The 12,885-nt window shown below is 47.9% G+C and overlaps 1 protein-coding gene across 2 annotated transcripts in view; it reads right to left on the minus strand.

The window, feature by feature from the left end:
* Window positions 1–7,246, minus strand: part of SEPTIN8 (septin 8) — a 35,561-nt gene extending 28,315 nt beyond the window's left edge. For both annotated transcript variants that reach the window (XM_048319584.1, XM_048319585.1), the window contains exon 1: window positions 7,097–7,246. In XM_048319584.1, the coding sequence (XP_048175541.1) occupies window positions 7,097–7,126 (30 nt within the window). In that variant the 5' untranslated portion in view covers window positions 7,127–7,246. The remainder of the gene's footprint in view (window positions 1–7,096) is intronic.
* Window positions 7,247–12,885: the final 5,639 nt, after the last annotated feature.

Raw genomic sequence — 12,885 nt, forward strand, 5'->3', positions numbered from 1 at the left:
TCTTAGCACCTTATCTAGCACAGACCTTCCCCAAGTTCACCCAAGGCAGCAGATGCGTTCCCAGCTTACACTCAGCTGCTCTAAGCTGTGGAATCTCTTCCCTTTCCCAGTATCCTTCCATGAGGAAGAGGAGACACTGGGCAAACACAAGTGGCTGTGGGACAAACCCAGGAGATAAAGTGAGAGCCTACCCTTAAGGAGTGGAATGAAAAACGTTTGGAGCAGTTTAAAAGAAGTGTTGAAGAAGGGAAAAAGGATCTGGATCGCCATCACACCAAACAAGCCACGCTGGATATCAGCCACCAAAATTATTTGCTTTAGTTACCACTTAAAATAAGCATGGCTAATTCCCACATACATTTCCAGAATTTATTGCCCAATTACAATAAATACTATTATCCAGTATATTTTTAGAGAAGGGAACAGAGTTATAATGGGAACCCAAGAGCTTTTTGTCACTGCTGTATGCTTTTTCCCAGTTTGCCTTATGCAACCATCCCACAGGATCTCCACAAACAGGTCTTCCAGCCAATGACCACGACTTCTTGTAATAATGCCTGGAAGACACCAGAAAGAGAATATCCCACAATATACCACAGCAACTCAGCTCCTCTGAGGGCTAAACCAGAGTCATCATACTAATAAGCTGACTGCTATATATCCTATTAACACATGCCTCCAGAAAGCCTCCAAGTGTATTAGCACAGAATATCTTTAATCTGAAGAATCAAAGCAATGGAAAAAAGGAAAAGAAAACTTCTATTTGAAAAATACACATAGCAAAAAGATAAGCTTAAAGGACTATTTGTTCTGTATGAAAATACAGAATAAATCTATATCCAGGAATATGAGCTGGAAGCACCTTTGCTCCAGAAAAAGGGAAGAGGAATGTTGCTGGGAGGCCAGCTGCCAGCCTTCCTCAGGTAGCATTTTCCTGTGACCAGGCTGAAAGCCAGGATCAATGTGGCTCAGGATGGAAGGCTGCTGTAAGCAGGGTCTGGACCAGAGACCCAGCAATGCCCTGAACTGCACCCACACTCCAGGCACCCCAGGAATGCACACACTATTCAACACAGCGGGGATGATCTCCTCTCCCAGCAACAGACCTGAGGATTGCACAGGAGATCCTGGCAGATGCGGGAGTGTTCCATCTTCCAGCATCACCACAAGCTCTGGGAACATGCTCCACAGCAGCCACAGCTGAAGGCATGCCTGCACAGTCCTTTGCAGGCAGACATGAACCCAGCTGAGCAGAGGCTGAGGGCTGAGTCCTGCCTCTGTTACAGCCAGAGCCAGCTGAAGCGTGCTGGTTGCCTGTGGAGGACTTGATGCATTCCCCACATGCACACAAAATGCAGAGTCATCACAGCATCTCATACAATGGTGAGGTGAGGATGCGAGAACCCCAACCCTTTGATGGAAATCCAGGCCAGGCTCTCTGGCTCCACAGCTCCCTGTGACAGTCTGGTTTTGAGGCAGTGCAGCCAGAGAGGGCAAGAGCTCCAAGACAGGGTGCTCCATGGGAACCTCGCTCAAGCTGTCTGACATCTCTGGAATTCCATGCACGTGGGAGACGGACACTTTTTGGTTTCACAAAGGAATCGAAACATCTAAAAGTGGTGCCTTCACAGCTCTGACCCCATGGGCCCTGGTCAGCCACAAGCTGAGAGCGGTAACTAGGGCTGTATCCAAGAATCCTGTGGTTCTAACTGATACCACCCTCCTCTGAAAGTCTCCCGTCACTCCATTTGAGGATGATTCCCTGTCTGGGCTCCTTCTGCATCCCAATGTCACAAACTGGAGGCGAGCATGGCTGCTTATGCCAGAGAAGAGGCTCTGGAAGGAAAGCGCATGGCTGGGATTGAGCAGGAGCAGCACTTTCAGGATTTTTTTTCTCACTTGAACTGCTCTGGGAGAAGAGATGGACTCTCTTAGCCGTCTGACATTTTTATGATTCACGAATACAAAGGCAAAGCTTCAGGTATAAACCCAGAGCTCATTGCAGCTATGCAGATGCAGGGAAGGGGAGAAACAAGCAGATTCTGCATAAACACAAGGCTGACCTCAACAAAACAAGTACGGGACAGGACAATGTTATTTCCAAAGGCTGCACAAACAGGGCATCTGAAACAAACAGGGCAGCTTCTCCCATCCACAGCCTGAAGTGTGCCCAAAACATATTCTGAATAATCAAAACTAATCCCATAAACACACGCTGACCCTACATAAGCAGGGTGAACCAGCACACCCACGCCCCTGAACATCTCCTTCAGTCCCATCACCTCCCAAATTCCTCCTCTTAATTGCACAACCCAGGAAAAGCCAATTCAGCATCATACCAGTTTCTTCCCCTCCCAAGCTCCAAGCCAAAGGAGCATGGGAAGGAAAGGGGATGAGCATGACTGTTGCTCCTGGAGAGAGAGGAAAACAGCCCAGTGCTGGGGCCCTTGGCTTGCACCGTGGTGCCTTGAGACGACAGGACTGGGGACAGCGGGGGCACTCAGAGACAGGGCTGTGCCTCTCCCCGCAGCTGTAGACAGCACTGGTATTCTGCCACAGAAGATAATATTTAGGGAGCTTTTGGTCTTCCAGCAATGCTGGGGACTGGCTGACAGCTGCCACCACAGCACAGATGACAAGCCCTGACACCATGCCGGCCTCCTGAAAGGGAGTTATTCTTCAGGCTCTCATCTGTTTTGCTGATGCCGAGAGCACACACAGCCTCAGTCTCCACCAGCTCACGTCCTTCCACCCACTGCCTCAGCACTCACTGCAGTTATGAGTGGTTCAGAGCAGCTCTGGAGCTCCCACGCAGAAGAACATGTTGCATCTCTGCTACAGGAGGAAGAGACACTCCAGATTTACCAGCAGTGACAGCACCACAGCAGGGAAGAGAAAAAAGAAATTTAAAAAAATCTTATTCTGGGCAACATTTGTACCCAGTCCATAAACTGAAAATAAGTGTTTAACTGCCATGGGCTGAGATTGAGTTAATTGGTTCTGTGGTTGAGGCAGTCAAAGCTGGCTTCCTGTGTGAGGACAGGCAAAATTCCAGGGGAGAAATCTCAGGGCTCGGAGACGCAACCACCAATTTGTCCCCTCCAGTGGAAGGCCATTTTCTGCATCGTTCCTTCCCAAAAAAGCATACGCTATAGATTCAGAAGAGCTGGCCAGCACAGGGAGGGGAAGGGCTGCCCCTGCTGGGTTGGCTTCCTGGTGCCTGCTACCAGCTTGGAGAAAAATCTGTCACTTGTGCTCCACACTGCATGGGGGATCACTTGAGTTTTTCCAGGCGAAAGGTAAAATAACTGAATAGCAAAAACAGACAAGGAGATTTAATCCTGGAACTTCCAAATAGTGCCACCTGCCTGGGCAAAAAAGAGAGCAGAGGGAATGTCTGAATTCAAATCAACCCCATTTTCCACTGGAATTGAGCCATGGAAAGGTTTTCCTTGAGAGTTTGTTTAGAAGAAAGTGTGCCTCTGCTTAGGACGTGCAACGATAAGACTTCTGGTCATGGAACACAGAGCTGTTCTCAGCTCACTCCTTAAGCCCATCTTTCACAAACTAAGGCATCACACTGGCCCCTCACAGGAAAGGGTGGGTTTAGGTTGTGCAGTCATTAAGTGAACCCTGAGCTTACAGAAAGCAGCAGCAACACGTGAAGTTTATCACAACACAGGCAGTTATGGAAGGAACAGGCACCATCCAAAGGTTCCTCTCCTCCCACAGAGCTGGGAGCAGGTGACAAGAAGGCAGTGGTGTGTAAGCAGGTAGCACTCACGCACAGCTGCCAAACTCGCCAGATCCTCCCCAAGCTCAGCAACTTGCTGAGACAAAGCAAATCCCATTGTCTATTTCCAGCGAAGAAGCTGCTATTCAGCTTTCCTCTGTATGAAGTGGTGGTTTTTTGGCAAGATCTCCTAAGGGACATTAATTTATAGTAAAGCTGCCAATACCAGCCTAGCTGTTAATCACTTACATGAAGGGAAATCTCAGGACTGCATGTGGACAGCCATCCCCAACCATAGCTCATACACTGCTATGTACATGTGTCCAGTGCTCTCCGCCCTGGGCATCAGTATTCACACATCCCTGTCCATGCAGGCAATGGCAGTGTCCACACAGAACAATCAGCCAAAAGTTAGCTTTTCATGTTAAACTCTTATCCCAGACCAACCTTGAGGCTGAGGACACCTGGTTCTTCTCACAAGAACTATTCAGTTTGGAGTCCACTGGCTTTGCACCTCCATGTCAGGCCATGGGTTAGTGCAGATAGTTAAGCAACAGCATTTTGTGAGGTCAATGGGTTTTATTTAAAAAGAGAGAAAGCAACAGATTTGGGAAAATAGAAGTCTTACAGTCTTGGTCTCACATCTCATCCCATTTACTCTCCTACGCATTTCCAGTCGCTTCTCTGTCACTTTTTCTCCTTCCAGCTTTTCCAGCTCCTTCACAGCTTCTGCATTTCCTTGCTGCATTTCAAGCAACTTCTGGTGCTTGCACATGGTGGTTGGGCTGTTTTCCACTCAACATCCCAACATCCTTGCTAATAGTGCTAGTGTCTGCTCCAATACAGTCACCACAGGTGCTAATTCACCACTGGCCACCCCAGGCAATGGAGAAGCTCTGAGCTTTAATGACAAAATAAAAGTATTCAATAAATGAACCAAACTTTATCAATTCTCCTTCCCTCCTGGTGGTGAGCAGCTATGGGTCTCCAGAAGCAATGCCTGCAGCCCAAGACCTGAACACAGCTGTAGTGAGCCACGTTCTCAGAGCAGATCAGCAGAAAACTTAAGTCTCCAGGGGCTGAAGCAAATCTCTCTCAACACTACAGCCACAAAAACAGTGTTGAGCACCACTGGTGTGATCCTGCTGCCTCAGAGACAGCTTACCATGGGCAAACTTCCTTTCATTTACTTTTGTTGGTCATTTCCAACAGCAGCACTTGAAGGGAACTTTATTGTGCTGGAGACAGAGGCATTCTGGAGGACTGTACAAGGGAAGCGTGCATCTGGGGAGTTTTCAAAACACATTATCCGAACCTAAAGTTTGCTACATTCCAGGATATCAGTGTCAGCTGGACACTTATAAATAGCTTCACCAATCTGAATAGCATGACCCGTTGTGTATCAAAACCCTACTTCAGAGGTTTTTCCAACATTACTTCCTACTGCAAATACAAACGGCTGGTAAAAATAAGTGAATTTATCATCACCTTTGCTTAGCAATAACAAGCTACTCCCACATGGACTTCATGCTCAGGAAGCTGAAGTACAGTGATATAAAATGGCAACAAGAAACCTATAAGCGCCCCAGAAAGAACAACTCAGAACACCTGAATCATGAGGTTTCCATGATACTGCTGGAGGAAAACCAGCTGAGACACATGCTAGGAGTAAAGGAAACAGCAGCTGGGACAGACATCTGCCCCACATCAAATGGAAACAAGATGCTGCTCTCCCATTCACCTCTGCCAGATCCATGGTTCCAGGCAAAAGGTAAACTGAGATCATCAGATCACCAGACCTACCGTGCCTGCAGATCCCTATAAACTCATCCCAGCTCCCTGCACAAAGCAAGCAAATTTCTTCCTAATGGAGCTGGGCACTCAAGCCATGCTGGAGCCCAGCCATTTCCCTTTGGTGCCCAAATGAGAGCCAAGCAACTTCAAGAGGTTTTTTTAAAAAGGTTTTGTTTTAAATCAAAGTGACAGAGTACTGATGTAAGTACACCAAGCATTCAAGTACCCACACCAAAGAATGCAAATTAATTTAATTTCCTCCAGAACTAGGCAATATTTTACATTCCTGTAACACCTATGAAAACCTGCACAGGCAACTGCAGGCACACCAAATTAACATTAAAAGTATTTTTATATGATACAAATGCAGAAAAGAATTGCAGTGAGAGAGTCTTGGTGTTTTCACTCTCTGCCACTGTCTTTACCTTAATCTACTCCTCCCAGAGCCTAGAAATATTAGCTTCTTTAAATAAGAGCCCCAACTCAATTTTCCTTTATGCAGGTTTTAAGGAAGTTGCAGTCTTGCAAATTCATTCTTGAGCTGGAAACTTTTGGGCGAGGATTCAAAGAAATGAAACAGGGTTTAAGATTCTTGGCAAAAAGTAGCTTACAGGGAAAACAGTAGCAGGGACTTGTTTGTGCTCAAATGGCATGCCTGTAATTGAGACAGCAACCACTGCTGTTCCCATTTATTTAGTAATATCACACCAGAGTTTTTTGACTTTGGAGAGCTATGCTATTTAATGCAGTAAAAATGTTTTTAGCTCTGAGAGCGTACAAGACGCAATACCAAGCTACTTAACGAGAACAGCCTTCCAACAACAACAAAAAATTCAAGCTGTAGACAAAGAATAGTTTTGAGCCGACACAGATTTTAGCCAGATTGACTTCCGATAGCAGTTATACAACATGTGAGCTGCAGAGAGGCGGCGGTGCACAGGTCACGCTCCATATTTGCTGTACAGCATTCCTCATACATAGGCTCAGGGAGCAGCCAGCCTCAAGGGTTTGCTTTACCCGTGTTTGAATCAGCGTGTCTCTCGCTGTATTATATACACACCGCTCAGTTACTATTGCAGAGTGTTTGGATACCAGTGGTATGTAAACAATTCGCATTTAGGAAGGTCTGACCCCATTTCTTGCCGCCCGTCTTTGCGGGGTGCTGCATGCCTGCGGACACACGGATCCCGGGTACCCTTTGTGACCATCCTGGGCATCCCGGCAGGAGTCCCCGAGCATGGCGGTGCCGGTGCCGGTTCCAGCACCAGAGGGGGCTCCGAGGCCCCGGAGCCCTCCACCCACCGTTTCCTCCGCCCACAGTGCGGGCAGGACCTTCCCGCAAGGACTTTCCTCGCACCCACCACGGGCACCGGCATCGACCTGCTCCCTCCCCAGCTCCCCCCCGCCGCCGCCGGGGTCCCGGAGGGGGCCGGCGGGGCAGAGGCCGCGCATCCCCCCTGGTGTCCTGTCCCCGCCACCCACTGGGTTATTCCCCCGCCTCCGAGTGACAAAGAAACCCCAAGTTGTGTGGTCGAGGGAAAGCGCGTACGAGAGCGGGGCGGTGCTCACCGAGAAACGCTCCAGGTCGGTGGCGGCCATGACCGGGACTGGCGCGGCTCCGGCGGCGGGAGCGCTACTGTCGCTGCCCGCCGCGGGTGGATGCGGCTGAATGGATCCAATATGGCCACTTCCTGGAAACTCCCTCCGCCCGCCGCAGGCGCCGCCCGCCCGCAGGACCGGGGGAACCGAGGGGACGGGCACCGGCGGGGCGGGACGGGGTGGGGGTCAGCCCTCCCTCGGCCGGCGCGGAGGTCCCGCCATCCGCCGCCCTCAGCGTGGCACCCTCGGCCGCGGAGGGGAGTGGAACCGGGGAACAGCGGTTGGGCTGCCCCGGCGGGCGCCCACCGCCCCTACCGGGGGTCAGCTGTCGTCTGGGGGCTAGCACATCGCACGGGTGGCCCTGGCAGGAGAAGGGGGCTGTGAGCGCCGTACAGCACTGCACGGGGCAGCTGCGAGCCCGAGTGCGGCTGCGGAAGGGCCAGGAGCATCCTCTGCAGGGGTCACAGAGACCCGTCTCCCCATCTCGGGAAGGTCTCCAGCGTTCAGCGTGCTGGAAGAACAACACATTCCACAGGGCAGCGGTGCCTCTGCACCGAGGTGCTTCCATAACACGCGGGAGCCACACCAAAGTGGCAGCCACAGTGTGGGTTTGAGCCGGGCCATGAGAGCTCACGGCCATTAACGCTGCCGGTGTTTATGATAAAGTATGCAACAGAGGGCTGTCGAGTCTTTCTTCATCGTTCCTTCCCACCAAAGGCACAGAGCTAAGGCTACCGCCAGTCTCTGTAACGCAGACATTGGTATTTCACGAGCTGTTAGCACAGAGCGGTTTCTATTGCTTTCTGGTGCCCTCTGCTGCAGTGCAGCTACCCAGGAACAGCTCACCAGAGCCACGTGTGCTCTCGGTCGTGCTGCTGGGTCACTAGACCAGACCTGCACCGCTAATCTCTCTGTAGCCCTGGTTTTGTCTGAGGCTTTCCCCTCTGTCCCTGCTATGTCCTCACCTTTCCTCCTCATCCTCTCTCTTGGAGCAATCCACTCTTCAGATTTGGAGAGCTGAGTTTGGTCAAAGAGACCAAATACTTCTGCCTACAACGCTCTTTGCAAGGAAGGGACTCATGAGGATCATTTTGAACCCCGCAAGTAGAGAATTCCTCTTACCACTACACACAGGAGTCAAAAAAAAGCAGTATGAGCACAAAAATGGAGCAGTTACTGTGCATGTTCTGAGGGCCCAGCAGAAATCCCCCAGCAGCTTTGGGGAGTCACAGAGCCCTCTCTCCTTTGCTCTCAGGCAGCATCTGCTCAGCTGAGCTGCTCAAAGCCTGTCCTCAGGGCTGCTTCTCCATCAGTGCACACACCAGCCACGGGGCAGTCACTGAGTCACTGGGTTACAGCAGGTGTCCGTATTTTACATCTCCACATCTTTGATTCTTCCTAAGCCTCCTTGTGTTCCACCTGCACAGTGCTGCAGGAGCTCTGGGAAGCACTGTGCATCCAGAAGGGCATGGTGCTTATGCTGGAGTAATAATACAGGATATAAACTCAAATGTAGGTAATTGAAGAGAGAGGACAAGGGTTAGAGGGATCAGAGATTAGGAAGAAGGTTGTGTTCTCCCTTTAAGCAATTTCAAGGCATTTTCTGAGATGGCGTAATCCAAATTATTTGCTTTTTGAAATATGATAGATCTAGTGCAGGTCAAAGGAGCTGTTTTTCTCTTTCCTGAGCAGACTGCCTACAACTAAATTAATTCTAATTAATCCATGTATTAGCTGTGGATAAAGGCAGGTTTTTAAAAATGTACTTTTCTAAAAAGGTCATTGCTGAACACCTTCTGTTTTAATTTATTTTCACCAAAAATTACCAAAACCACCCCCAACGTTTTTCATGTCACAGTCACAGTTCTTAATGCTGCCAGGGACAGCAAAGCTGTCCTGCTGGTCCCTGCCACCTGAAGGCAAGCCTGAGCAGTGTTATAAGTTTGCTGAACCTTTTATTCATTTACCCCTGTGAGTGAAATGTTCCTGCAGACCAGACATTCACTTTATCACCTTGTTTCTTTGGCTGATTCCCAAAGGTTCTCCAGTTCTCCCTGGCTCCTTCAGCAAAAATGTGGAAGCTAAAATCTGCCATTTTTGGTGTACAGACGCAAGTCAAACAGTTAATACAGAAGCAGAGTTAACTTTCCAGGCTGCTTTTATATATCACAAAGAAGCAAAAATAAGCGGATAAAAAACCCTGAAAGTTCTGGTTTTGTTGGGTTTTGTTGTTGTTTTGTTTCGGGTTTTTTGTTTTGTTTTGGTTTTTTTACTTTATAATCAGCTTTGTGAGTCCTTATTTAAGACAATGTAAAACTCTTGCTTAGCACATGCCTAAACGCCTTAATGCCAGGTACTTTTGGAGAAACAATTGACTTTGATTCATTAAGAGCTCTATTCCCTGACAATAAAGTGCACAATGTAACAAGACAACAACGCTCACGAAAGCTGATTCCCAAACAGCTGCTGCTTTCTGAGAGCTGCAGGTCAGATGCAAAGATTCTCAGCACAAAGAAAATTGTGAGACATTGCAACAAATCAAGAGCCAACACTGCTGCCTCCTGGCTCTGAGCTGTGCTGCTCAGACCTCCTGCAGCTGAGGTCCTCGACAGAGGAAGTTTCCAGTAGCGCTGCCACCAGTGTGGGGCAAGATCTCTGTGACAGCAGAGCACTGTATAAAAGCTCACAGTTATTTTTAAACACCTTGTTATTTGAGAAAGCACACTATTTCTAATGCGAATTCAAGAGAAATCCCTGCTGATTTCAAAAGGTTCAGTTGCACAAAAACTGCTTCAAGAGAAGTGACTTGGATCTGGTGACTCCTTTAGCTGCTAATTGTTATGCAAATTATTCCTAATAGCTCCGTAATTAAATGTATATTATAGTGCTGGATGCTCCTGCAAGGACTTTAAATTTCGTGGAATATTTGTACCTGCTAAAACCACGGTGAATTTAAGACGAGCTGTGGATTTTTTTACAGGTGAAGACCTGGGGCAGAGAGCACAAAGGACTGGAGAGGCACAAATGTGTCCCTGGAATCTCTTTGTCTTGGGGAAAGCAAGGGAAATGCCCCTCCCTGCATGGATGGTGGCATTGCAGCAGCACAGTTCTGATGGTGGGGAGATCAGCAGGAGGTGCTTTACCTCTTCACATTGTGAGCACAGGTATAGGCAATGAAAGTGGAGAGCAGTAAATGCTATCACAGCCCCTTTGATTTGGTAGGCAGACACAGAGAGCAAAAGATCATCCCATCTGCCACATGAGTACAGCAGCAAGACCAAGGCCTTTTGAGGATGGCTCCAACTTTCAGGGCTGAAAAAAATCCTTGATTTTTAAATCCAGGTGGTGCAGATAAACAGATCTCCTTCAGGGTTTTCAACACAGGCCAGAGGAAACAGCTTTTGGATAAATATACATTTCTCACTGTGTGTCCTGGAGATTACTAGAAATCGAGTGGTTTATAGCTACTCTTTCAGCATTAACACCACCAAGCACATTATTAAATTTTCATTGGAGCTGACAATATATGGAGCTCATAAAGCATTTATACAGAAGTCCTATCTTTTTAACCTGGAAGTCAATAGGAGCTGTAGGTCCATGTCCGTACAGAAACAGACCCCAAATTTCCCTGCTAAAGGGCAGCAGAGGGTAGATTTAGGTGAGGTAAAGAAATTCAGTCAAATTAAATTTACTAAAGAAATAGATTTTATTCCGCAGCTGAAAGATCGGTCACACAGAAAGCCATGATCAGAAAAAAGGTCAGCCCCGAGCCCGGGATCGGTGCTGGGTGAACACAGATCTGACCTCTATCACGTCAGATCCCCAAGTTCACGAATGTCGCTTAGGCTGGTTCCTTCTTATACAGTTCTTGGGCAGAGTCCGAATTAATTCTATTCTTCTCGCAATTTAGCATATTCATGATGTTTTCTTGTCCCGAAGTTGGACTGCACAAAGCCTTTCCTGGGTCTGATGAATTGTCCATCTTGGATGATGAATGGTCCATCTCTGATTCCTGGAACAGTTATTCTTAGTTCCCGGAATGGGATACTCCTTTAATGACTCCGAGATGTTAATCAGTTTCATCATCGTCCAAATTATCGCCCAGGTGTGGTGTTAATAGCTCCAGATAAGGTCTACCTCCACCCGGAGATAGACTTTTTCGCATACTGATTAGTTCCTGGCCTATTGTCTTCTCTGCTGCTGCCAAGGCTTCCGAAATTTTCTCCGTCCCCATCCTGGGGTTTGGGCTTAGGCATTTTTATTTGTACAATTAATATACATACTTATGTACACAAGCACTAATTAACAATTTCATTTATAACATAGGTTAGCTACTAGAAGAAAACTCCTCCCTGTGAGGGCAGTGAGGCCCTGGCACAGGCTGTCCAGAGAAGCTGTGGATGCCACATCCCTGGAAGCATTCAAGGCCAGGCTGGATGGGCCCTGGAACAACCTGGTCTAGTGGAAAGTTTCCCTGCCCATGGCAGGGAGGCTGGGAGCTTTAAGATCCCTTCCAACCCAAATCATTCCATGAGTCCATGATTCTGTTACCACACTGAACCTCATGCCAGGTTTGCATTATCCTGGTAAAATCCCATCAAGTTTGCAGGTACCATCTGAAAAACAGAGGCTGTTTGAGATGAGTCCTTGCATCAATCTGTGTGAAACAAGCAGTATTTAATAAATACAGACTCTGAGATACACAGAAAACTCTGTTTGAACGGCTGCTGTTAAGAAACGTCTTCTGAACTGGTTACTGAAGTCCTTGAGTTAGAGATGAATCCTTCTCATTTACGAGAAAACACCTTTTATCTGTAAATAATCAGCCCCCCCCCTCCTCCCCCCAGCTGCCCCTTCACAGACTTTTGCTCAATTGTTTATCTATGGAAGGTTACTGCATTTCTCCATGGAACAAAGGAAGAGCTATTGCTATCCCTGACAATGTGTGGTCTTTGTTTCACATGAAAATATCAACAAGAAAAGTGGGAAATCATGGGCCTTGTTATCCTGTTTATTCAGGGAACGCTGATTTCATTTTGGAGGAAAGTAAGTTTTCCTCGAGATAAGAGTCCCATCTGTAGTCATTAGCAGCTAAGCTTCGCCTTTCTGCAAAGCAGCAGCAGCCTGTCTGACTGGGACTATCCTCCACATTCCCTTTTCTTCCTCTTTTGCTTTCCAGCCTGGCATCTCATCTTCCCTGTGGCTCTGAGACTATCATCCAGGGAAGAGCAAGATCTAGGGTACCATTTCCTTCAGTTTTGGGCAGTAGAAACTTCTTTGCTTTGACTAGATACTGTGCTTGATCTCCCACTTTATTCCTGGTTTTGTGTGGTGTGGATAATTAGTCATATAACCTTTACCTTCCTCCTCTGAGGGGGTGGGAAAAGCTCCCAGGTTCACTATGCAGTTTACTTCACTCTAATAATGTGTCTCAGTTTGAAAGACAGGTGTCTGCCAAGGAAGGCAGGAGCCTCCCTTGAAATGGAAACTGTAACCCCCTTCCCTCCGAATTATTATAATTTTTAAATTAAGGGGCTTTCAGGCAAAGGTATGAGGAATAGGAATAACAGTTCTTTACTAATATATATATGTGTGTATATATATGTATAACAAGTCAAACAAACAACAATAACTATGGCAGTAACAGCAAACAATTACAAACCCAGTGCCAGCCTTCTCGGCTGTCGGGCCCTTTCCCCTCGGGTGCAGTTCCGCTCGCAGCCGGCAGGGGCGCTGGCGGCTCCCGGTGAGCAGGGCAG

The sequence above is a fragment of the Corvus hawaiiensis genome, chromosome 15 (genome assembly GCF_020740725.1).
Source record: "Corvus hawaiiensis isolate bCorHaw1 chromosome 15, bCorHaw1.pri.cur, whole genome shotgun sequence".
Classification (NCBI taxonomy): Eukaryota; Metazoa; Chordata; class Aves; order Passeriformes; family Corvidae; genus Corvus; species Corvus hawaiiensis.